Source organism: Giraffa tippelskirchi, chromosome 12, assembly GCF_054371585.1.
Source record: "Giraffa tippelskirchi isolate mGirTip1 chromosome 12, T2T-mGirTip1v1.2.pri, whole genome shotgun sequence".
In the NCBI taxonomy this organism is placed as follows: Eukaryota; Metazoa; Chordata; class Mammalia; order Artiodactyla; family Giraffidae; genus Giraffa; species Giraffa tippelskirchi.
In genome coordinates, this window is record NC_137286.1 from 4,612,105 (window position 1) to 4,622,567 (window position 10,463).

Genomic DNA, 10,463 nt, shown 5'->3' on the forward strand with positions numbered 1-10,463 from the left:
CTCTCTGCCTGACACACAGCCGCTGCACTCTGCTAAAATCCCAAGTCAATCGGGAAGATCTCAAGGTTGCGGTGTTGACATGAGTGCGAGTCGGGAGTGGTGCGTGAGAATTAACGAACGAAAGAGATTTTAGCCCTTTTCACAGTGGGTGGTCATGCACAGCACTCGTAACGGTTTCACGAGGACCCCGTGGCCGAGACCCCGCCCTGGTTGGAGGGGGCGTCGGCACGGAGCCCTGGCACTGTTGCCATGTTTTTTTTTGGTCTTTTTTGATTTTAGGTTGAGAGTTTAGAATAACATACTTATTTGTCTTACTCGTTTAAAGATGAAATTCTCATTATTATTATCGTTATTATTATTTTTTTATATCATGCATTAAGAAGAGAGAAAGAGGGTTCATCTGGCAATTACGTTGGTCACACAGCAGCGCAAAGGCAGGAGAGGAGAGCATAGCGTTCACCAGATTTCACACAAAGGAGAGCAAACTTCACCACAAAGATGAGAACACACCGCACAGAGAGACAGGGGGCTCTGCGGGGGACCCCGAGAAGGGGGGGGCGGCGGGGACGCTGCTCAGATCTCCTCCTCGCCGGCCTCCTTGGTGAAGGTGGTCATGTCGATCTTCTCCGGGAAGACGATGTTGACGGCCAGCTCCTCCCCGCTGTTGTAGTGAAGCAGCAGGTTCTTCTTCTTGCGCAGCATGTGGTTGTAGCGCAGGTTGGACACCCAGGCCTCGCACTTGTTGAGGAAGACGATGCCCATGGTGCCCAGGACCACCAGGCTGGTGAGCACGCCCAGGATGGTGAAGCAGATGGCCTGTCCCTCGGAGAGGAGCGGGGTGCCCTTGTTGAGCTCCTTCAGGGACACCTTCAGGACGCGGTGCTCCGGCTGCAGCACCGGCAGCTCGTGCACCCCGGGGGTCAGGCGGTAGGTCAGCCCGTAACCACTGGGCAGATGGGGGACCTGCGGGGGGCCGGCCGCGCGCTTCCGGCCGCACAGGGGGCCGGCGAAGGCGGGCTGGCACAGACACTCGAATCTCACCTGGGAGTGCTGCAGGCAGGTGCCGCCGTTGAGGCATGGCTCGCTGGCGCAGGGGCTCACCGGGCGGCTGCAGGTCTTGTCCATGAAGCCGGCGGGGCAGCGGCAGCGGAAGTCACCCCCGATGTCGGTGCAGATGCCCTGGTTCTCGCATGGGTTGGGGATGCAGCTGTTGGTCACGATCTCGCAGAAGTTGCCCGAGAAGCCAGGGGGGCACAGGCAGGCGGCGTGGGGGGCCTGGCCCTCATCGTCCACGCAGCTGCCTCCGTGCTGGCAGGGCGAGCTGCAGCACAACAGGGCACAGGGTAAAGGGCCCTCGGCTAAGGCGCTGGGCTAGGACAGCAGGGCTGCGGTGGGGAGCGGGGGGGGTGCCCTGCTCCCCCCTCGTGCCACACCGCAAACCTCCTGGGGCCCAACCAAAGGGCAGGTGCTCAGAACACTCGAGATGAGGGAGTGCCAGCCAGGGAGGCCCCGGGGTGTGTGGGGGGGTGGGTGCCGGGCACCGTGAGCCCCTGCCTGCGAGGGGCTCCAGGGCCGTCCGAGATGGGGTGGGCACCTCACCCCCATCACGCTGCCAACTTGGAACATGCCTGACCTCCCGTGCCAGGGTGCCCACCTCCTCTCCCACCTCTTACGTCACCTCTCCGACCAGAGGCCTGATGGTTAAGTCACTGGACAGGTGGGGAAACTGAGGCTGAGAGAGGCAAAGTTAGTGATACCCCAGGGCTGCAGCCAGCCCTCCTCTTAGCTCCGCCCCCAGGCCACAGAGGCGGAGCCAAGCAGGGCATCCCTTGGTCTCTCCCACCACCACCACCTCCGCCGCCCCCAGCCCCTTATTATTAATTTTATTTTCCGCGGAGTGAGCCTGTGGGCTATTGTACAGGAGAAACCCTTGGGGACTCTCAGAGTAAAAGAAATCTGCGCTCTGTCTGCAAGGCTGGAGCAGCGTCTGGGCCTGGCTGGTTAATAGTGGCCCATTCACCCCAGTGCAGCCTGCAGACCGAAGCTGTTTCCTCAAAGCGGAGCAGACGGAGCATTTAATGTAAGTGCTTTTAAACGAGCAGACCCTTTGTCATCTGATAAATGCCGAAACTCCAGGGAAGAAAGGGGCTCGGAGCGCAAGAAATCAGCATTGCTGCTGCAAGGGTGAGGGCGAGGGGAACCTGGGCTCTGGAGGAATTTCAAGGACCCCAGGCTCTATTTTGACAGACGGGCTCAAGTCTGTTAGGGAGGAAAGCAAAATATTTTAAAGGTCTTGCTCCATATTTCCCCTTCCTGCCAGGAAGCAGAAACGGAGCTCGGTGGTCACCCCTGTCCTCCGACCTCACCCTGAACTCTCATCTTTTTTTTTAATTAATTTATTTTTTAATCGAAGGATAATTACTTTATAGGATTTTGTTGTTTTCTGCCACACATCAACAGGAATCAGCCCTAGAACACTGATTTTTAGAATGTTGCAAGAATGATGGTTCCTGGCCCATGTGGCTCTGGGGGCTCTCTGCCCCGTCCCTGGAAGGCACTTAAGCTTCAGCTTCCTCACGAGACAGGGGCGCCCCCCAACCCGCAGCCAGTGGCCCAGGACTGGAGACGGCCCTGAATTCTCACCTGACCTCCCTGGCCTCCGTTTAAGTCCCCTCCTCGGAGGGTGGGAAAGGCAGTGCCGCTGAGCAGATGAGGACCAGAAATGGCTGAGCTGCTGGGAAGTCTGCTCAGAGGGGCACCAGAGAGGCCAAAGGCCGGTCCATCTGCCTGCTGTGCCCTCTGCCCAGAGGTCCCTTCCCACGAGGGTAGCTGGGGGCCGGACCCCCCCTCCCCTTTCCCCTCCTACCTGCCCCGTGCTGGCCACAGTGGCCTCTCCCCACCTCCTAAGACGTACATCCCAGAAGACCCAAAGGCAGAGCCCACCCCCCCACCCCCCGCCAAAGCCGCCCCTAAGGTACGGAGAGCGGGTTTCACCAACAGCCTCAGGCGCTGCCGGACTCTGATCTCTTGCTACGTTGCCTTTAGAAAATTATGCCGCTGGGGCTCGGGTTCACCGTCCCCAATCTACCGTCATTCACACACGTCAGGACTCGGGGACGTCAGGGGAATATGAAATCGCCTTCAGGATTGTTTGACAAAATGACGGAAATGACACATTCCCCCATAAAGACCCTGATCGGGGGCAGCCCCCCCGCAGGGTGCAGAAGGAACACTTCCTTGGTCTTTTGTCCGCGGACAAGTCCGACTGGGTTAGGCTGAAAGGGTCTTTAGGGGGTGTGAAACGGGACTCTAAGGCAGCATTTATCAGATCCGCAGGGAGAGAATGCTCACCCATTCACCACGCACGGCCCATCCATTTTCTGACAATCCTTTCCCGAGAACCCGGGGGCGCAGGAGCACTCGTAATCGCCGTTATCGAGGTTCAGGCAGGTCCCGTTGTTGGCGCAGGGGGTTGAGGTGCAAGCCCGGATGTCTTGAGGGGGAGAGAAAACCAGGGAGATGAGATGAGGTTGGTGGCGGGCGGGTGGCACAGAGGCTAGCAGGAGAGCATCGTGGGTTGGGGCAGGGAGAGAGAGACCCCTCCCTCTGGTCAAGGCGGGGAGCCCGTGTGAGCTGCCCAGATTCCCTGCGTGTGGTCATTGTCCAAGGTCACCCAGCAGGGTCCTCAGTAAGGGAGTGCTGTGACTCCCCCAGAACCCTGACCTAAGCAAACAGCTCTGGGAGCCGAGGACAGAAAGTCACGGCCGCTCACTAAGATTTCACCCGGGCCCACTGTGCCCTTTTTCCGGCACCAGGTCATCTCTTGGGTTCCGCAACACTGACCTTCACTGTGGACCCCTCCCCTCCCCCTAAAGCTCCAGACCAGTTTCTAGCGTCTGAGGAGGTCCCTGGTGCTCAAGAGGTCGGGGGCGGGGAGGGGGGGAGTGCAGCTCAACTGTTAGAGACATCACCTGCCCCGGTACACTTTTCCGTCAAAGGGGAGTGGGGTGGTGGGGGAGGGAATGAGATGTAAAGCCCCCTGTCGGGAATCAAGAAGCCTGATTCAGCCCCAGCACTGCCTCCTCCATCTCCTGGTGGTCTGCCTGCTCCCAGGTTCTGAACTAAGGGGGTCCATGATAAAAAGGTTGCATCTTTTGAAGGCGGTGAAATGAGAGCTATTGAGTGCTCGCCTGTCAGCACGGGTTTCCATGAACACTGGTATATTTCCACCGCCTTTTTCACCTCCCGTCATGCGCACTTCATTATTCGGGGCTCAGCAAGGCAGGGACAGGCTGAACAAAGGGGGGCCCGGAGCGGAGGCTCTGACAGGAGAGAGACCCTTTCTGTACCCACCTTCTGCCAGCTGTTCCTCTCTCCGCCCCCCACCCCCACCCCGGACTCTATGCCTCACTTTCCCTGCTTAGAAAAGAAGGGCTTCTCCCTGGCCCATGTCTGAGAGCCCCTTTCTGCTTTGATTTTTCCACCATCTGAGCTTCCGCCTGGGCCAAAGAGAGAGCCAGGGCCAGCCAGAGACGCGGCGGCGATTGAGGGGCAGCTCTGGGTGGGGGTCCCTGGGGGCTGCGGCCACACACGTGCAGATGGATTCCCTCTTTTCAAGAGCCCTGCATCCTCTCGGGGAGAGGGGATGGCCGTCTGTCAGTAAGGAAAAGCCCTGCATGCCAGGCGAGGGCCTGTGCAGAGCTCACACGAGGAGTCTGGCTGGCGCAAGGGGCACATGAAAGAGGATTTACCATTATGAGAAGGCACTGGGTGTGAGTGCCAGGCTCCCATCACAGCGAACCTTACGTGTAAGCTAAGCGCAAGGGCTAGCGACCACCCACTTCTCTCCCACGATGTCAAGCCTCATGAGCCGAGGATCAGCTCACCTTCTCCCCCTCCCTCCAGGGCCTCCGACCCCAAAGTCGGGTGGATTAAGCTGCCACAAGGGGAGAGCGGCCGGGGGTCTCTGCCTGCTGGGGCAGCAGCTGTGGCAGTGACAGCCTCAAAGACCGGTGAAAAGGGAGAAGGCCAGGAACTACCCGGAGGGCAGCTTCCTCTGGACCCAGCCGCCCCAGGCTTTTGTCGACCCAGTGGGGAGGGACCTTTTGTCTAGAAAATTACGCGGCAGGGTCCCAGGCTTAGATATCACAATGAGTGGGGCTCCGGGCTAAAAGCCTTGATCCCAAGTGGTGGCTTTTCTGGGACCCCCTTGGGTCCCCCAAACAGCTCAGAGGTTCTTCCAGGGAGCCGAGCCCGGTTGGCCAGAGCCTGAGTCAGCTGTATGGAAAAACCTGCATCATGCTGGGGTGGGGGAGGGCACTTTAAAGACCCACATGCTGGGGGATTTTGAAAGCCCACTGCCTGGCTTCGCAGGCCGGTAACACTACATTCTTAGGTTTTTCTCCAGGGAAAGTGTTAGCCCCCCGGATGAGAATGAACCCATTTTGGAGGCTAAGGGTGGGGTTTGGTAGCCAGCTGGTTGTTCTCCTGACTTCCTAAGTGTCCTGAGCAGACTCGGTTGCTTCCCCAAGCCTCAGTTTCCCTCTTGGTACCAGGCATCTTTGCGGACGCTGGCGTGGGGACCGAGGGACAGAGGCCCTACGGCAGTTGCCTACACCGCCGGGGGAGTTTTCTCGAGGACCCTGGTTTGCCTGGGCTTCAGGGCAGGTTTTGCCAAACGAGAATGGGCTCAGGTGAACATTTTGCAGCCTGAAAATGCAGCGACAGCCAACCATTCACTGCTCAGGGTAATGGAGGGCAAAGATTGCATAAATTAATGAAATCAACAGATAACACCAATCTGCACTTGAGCTACTTCTCAGCCTTTCCCGACCCTCCACCCCCGGCCCCTACACCTGACCTCGTCCAGCACAGCCCCCAGCCTTGTCCCGGTGGCCCTGACCCGTTGGCTCCGGCACTCAGGACCCAGCACCCTCCCCTCGTCTGTTTGCGTGCGTGTGCGTGTCGCAGCATCCTTAGTAGCCTAGCCTGCGAATTTCCTGGAGCCTTGGCTCTGCGACCCTCCCCTCTTTGAGCTTTCGTGCGCCCCCCCCGACAGATTTCTGCGGTCCCCACCCTCTTAGCTTTATGTGGCGTGTTCCTCTGGAGGCTCTTTATTCAATGAGCAGCACCCCTGCCACCCCCACCCCGTGCTTCCCCAGTGGTGGGAGCTGGTGGGACAGAGAGGAGCAGCAGTAAGTCCCCCCCGCATCGTGGGGAAGCCCCCAGCACCAGCGGGAAGCGGATAAACAGATCATTACCATCCAGACTGCTGGGTGTGCTGGGCGAAGGCCACAGGGGGAGGGGAGGCAGCCGCCACCGGGCGGGGAGGAGGTGGCTGGGGGCGGGCTGGGCAGGGGCAGGTGCCCACCTAGGTCGCAGAGGTGTCCGTCCCAGCCATCCTTGCAAATGCACTGCCACGGCTCCACGCAGAGGCCATTCACACAGCCGGGGAAGGTCACGCACTGGTCACACAGGGGACCCTGCCAGCCAGGCTGGCACCTATGGGGCGTCGGCGGGGGGGGGGGGGAAGATGGGGACACGTGAGTGGGGGGGATAAGGGTGGAGAGGGAGTTGCGGTGGCTTTCTGTGGAACTGAGAACGTTAGGGGAGGGGGTCTTTGCACAGTGCTAGACCGGTGGGCCGCAGGAAACCAACACCAGTCACCTGAGCGGGAAAGCTTAGACTGGAGATGAGCCGAGGGGCCGGGCAGAGGGGTCCCTGGGAGCCAGGGGAAGAGCTGCCTTTTACTGCAGAGGCCTGCAGTGGTCTCACCCTGCAAGAGGCTCTCCTGCCCGCCCCCACCTCTGAGAAAACAGACAGGAGCCAGTGGTGCCATATTCCCCTCCTCCGCCCCCGCCATCCCCAGCCACCCCGGTCCTCTTCCCCCCCTCACCCTTCTCCCCCACTGGCTGGTTTTCTGTGGGGGCGAGGGAGCTGTCTGCTGCAGTCCAGGGGCCAAGCCCCCACTTTTTCTGCCTGCGTCACAGCTCCCCAGAATTCTGCCCAGCCCCTCCATTACCTGCACACACTGTCATCCTCGCAGAATCCATTTTCGGGGTGGCAGGCCGGGAAGCATTCAGCTCCTGGGGCACAAGAAAGGTTACGCCATTCGCCGCACGAGGCCCAACAGGCCGGGGAGGCAGCCTCCGCCCCGCGGGGGCTCTACCCGCCTGGGCCATAGTCAGGCACGCCATCGAAAGCCACCCAGGGGAAAGCCCCCGCCTGCTTCTGGTTCTGGGGTCATCCCAACACACTGCCTAGTTCCCGGGGCCCGGTCAGACACCCAGCGTCCCTCAGAGAAACGACAATTGTCAGGCCCTTCAGGGCAGGGATGGGGAGACAGCAAACCAAAAGAGCTCGACCCCTGGGGACTGGGCCAAACCCTCACTTATACAAAGTGAGCTAAAGGTGGGGCGGGGGATAGATTTTTGAGGTGTTCAGCTCAGGAGTGCTCAGACAGGTCCACCTGGAAGGCTCACAGGTAAGGCATCTGAATTTTTCAAAGGTTAATCCCAGCGAAGTCAGGCACCCAGGTCAAACTCCCCACCCCAGGCGCTTGGTATTAAAAAGACGAACAAGGGTTTTGCGGAGAAGACTGCAATTCTGACACCCTTTAGAGATTCTAACACTTTTAATAGGCACCTACTGTGTGCGTTTACTTTAACTCTCATCAGCTTTTCAGACAGCCCCCCCATAACCACTGGCGCAGTGTGGGGGGGCCCTGCGCGAAGGGGGCATGCTGCGTCACGGACAGATGGCCGCCGCAGACAGGAGTGTCGCAGCCCCTCACCTAGACCAACGCCACGCGGGAGGGGCCCGGCCTGCGCTCTGGGCTGGGACTCTGGGGCGACGACGGCAGTCACCCTCCACAGCCCCCACAGGCCTGCTCCCGAGCATACACGCAGAGACCCCCCAAAGTTGCACCCCTGAGCGTTTTCACAGAGGGCTCCCCAGCATCACCTCGTTTCTCCATACCTCCGCTCTGCGCACCGGCCCCCTGCGAGCGCCACTTCTGCGGGGCGGGAAGGGGCCAGGGGTCCCACACCCCTCCCGCTCCCCGCCCCCGCCCAGGGACCCCAGGGCCGGGCTTGGCATGCGAGGGTGGCAGGCAGGGCGAGGTAGGCACGGCGCGAGGCTTAGGGTTAGGCGGGACGGGCGGGAGTCGGGGCGCACGGGACGGGGCGCGCGAGGCACCGGGCGGCCAGGGGGGCGTCGCAGGCTTCCCCAGAGGGGGCGCGAGCCGGGCCGCCGGGGGGCTCACCATGGGCACTGCGGCCGAAAGCCAGCAGGAGCAAGAGGACGGGCAGGAGGGCTGCGGTCGCGGTCATCGCGGGGCGGCCGGGGTCGCGGTCCCGGGAGCGGCGCTGGCGCGGGACCTGCTCCGGGCGCCGCGCTGGGCTTCTGGTTGCGGACGCGAAAGGGGGCGCGGGCGCGCGGCGAGGGGAAAGCCAGGGCTGCACCGGCCTGCGCGCTGCGCTCTCCGCTGCCGCCGCCGAGCTGCCGCCGCCGCCGCGCGCGCCGCCCTTTTCGTACCGCGGCCCCCCCGCGGCCCCCGCCCCCCGCCCCCGCCTTCGCGCGCACGGGGCCGGCGCCGGCCAGTCCTGGTGACCCCCGCCCCTCGCGCGGCCGCCCCCCACCACTGCAGTGTCCCGGAAACCCGCTTGCGCACGCGGGCCACTCTTGGCTAGACGGGCACAGGTACCCCGCGCGCGTTGGGCACACGTTCCCCCCACAGGACGGCACACGGGCGCGCACACACGGGCCCGCTTAGGACAGGTCTCAGGAGCCGAACCTGGGCTGGGCCGCAGACCCCAGGAAGACGCCCAGACGCGATCGGAATACAGAAGCACGCAGAGAAACCCCAGAGCACCGATCGCCAAGGTCCCGAGCACGCATGGCATGGCTCACGCACCCAGAAACACACAAACGCACACTCTAGAGACGCGGGAAACGCACACTACCGCACACGCAGCGGGAAGAACACTTAGGAGAAGCCAGGGGGTACCCACCCTCCTAGCCATAAACACGCGCGGGGGAATGCAGGCACCCTAGTGGGAGCATACAGGGCAGCCCTGACACACTCTGCGACACACACACTCACTGCAACACACGCGCGCGCCATAGAAATGGCCGGGAACGCCACATGCTTGCTCAGTCATAGGCACGCAGACAGGCAGGGGACGTATAGTTATGAAACCCTGGGCGTCCTCAACATGTGCCAGGCCGTCTGCACAGAGGCACGTGTGCAGCCACGTGCACACCTGGACATGCGAGTGCCCTGGTGAAGATACAGACACCTGGGCACATGTTCCGTCACATACACCCACACCCACGCCGTCAGGCCCTAGTCCTGCCAGAAGGCTCTCACACATCTGATATTCACACACAAGCACACATACCCTGTCCCGGAAACTCACAGATATCAGGCTCTTGGTTACACGCTTATCAAAACACGCATACCGGCACGCAGCACAAGCACGCACGCACACACACACAGGCCCCATCACATCCGTCTTTGCCCACTGTGACACATGTGGGCAAGCTCACAAGTATGCTCGCACTGACACGCACAGTTGCACACCCGGCACTCGGCAGGTGTTCCAGATCCATCGGGAGGCCTCCAGCTGGGGGTCACGCGGAAGTGCAGGTGGGAGGTGGGGACCCTGCCAGAGACCCTGGCTCCAAAGAACTCGTGGTGCGAGTCCCAGTCCTGACATAGAGCCCCACACTCTGCTGGGCCAACCACCCTCTAGCCCCGTCCCTATCAGGGAGGTTTAGGGAAATGGAGAGGGACCTCCTAGGCGAGCATGGGGGGTGGTAGAAAGGAATCCCAGGTGTGTAACCTCTGGGGAGGATACCAGGAGGATACCAGGAGGTCCTGAGCAGATGGATCTTTAGTGTCGGCTTCACTTCCGTCCGTTAGTTTGCAGACAGATGCCGAGGGCTGGGAGGGGTGGGGTGCCCACCCATTTCTTGGCCTACTCTTCCCACCACACCGTAGTGGGGGGTGATCTCTGCCACTTTGAACCTGGGTTCGGAGGCCTTGGCCTTTGGGCCATTTCACAGGGTCCTGGCAGGTTTGAGGACAGACTTACTGTCCTTGGGATGGGGGTGGGAAGTCAGGCCAGGGGGAGCTCCCACCGCCCACCCTGCTGGCCCTAAGGCCATAAGTCTGCACCCTAGAAGCAGGACCTACCCTGGGTGGCCTCCTGGAGGCTGGAGGGAAACCCCCACCCCCTTGTGGATGGCGCCTCTTCCTTGTCCGCCTCTGCTGAAGATCCAGAAGCAGGGGGTGCTTTGGGAATGGCTTTGGAGAAAGACCACGCAGTAGTCGCCCAACCAGCTCCCCGCCCCACGGCCCCTGCCTTTCCGTGACCTCATTCTCTCCCATGAACACTCTTCCCAGGTGAAGAAACTGAGTCCAGAGAAGCAAGGTCTTCTGCCTGAGGCCCCTGGGCTAC

The 10,463-nt window shown here is 61.3% G+C and overlaps 1 protein-coding gene across 5 annotated transcripts; it reads right to left on the reverse strand.

Annotated features, from left to right (window-relative positions):
- Nucleotides 1-343: 343 nt before the first annotated feature.
- Nucleotides 344-8,504, reverse strand: DLK1 (delta like non-canonical Notch ligand 1). Of its 5 annotated transcripts, none has more exons than XM_081549706.1 (6): nt 8,264-8,504; nt 7,022-7,085; nt 6,371-6,501; nt 3,352-3,493; nt 1,042-1,321; nt 344-738 (listed from the first exon to the last, which is right to left on the reverse strand). In XM_081549706.1, the coding sequence occupies exons 1-6, from the start codon at nt 8,328-8,330 to the stop codon at nt 574-576; spliced, it is 849 nt and encodes a 282-aa protein (XP_081405832.1). In that variant the 5' UTR covers nt 8,331-8,504; the 3' UTR covers nt 344-573. The 5 variants fall into 5 exon arrangements, with proteins under 5 accessions (XP_081405832.1, XP_081405831.1, XP_081405830.1 ...); XM_081549705.1 differs by having other exon boundaries at nt 344-816; XM_081549704.1 differs by having other exon boundaries at nt 344-822.
- Nucleotides 8,505-10,463: the final 1,959 nt, after the last annotated feature.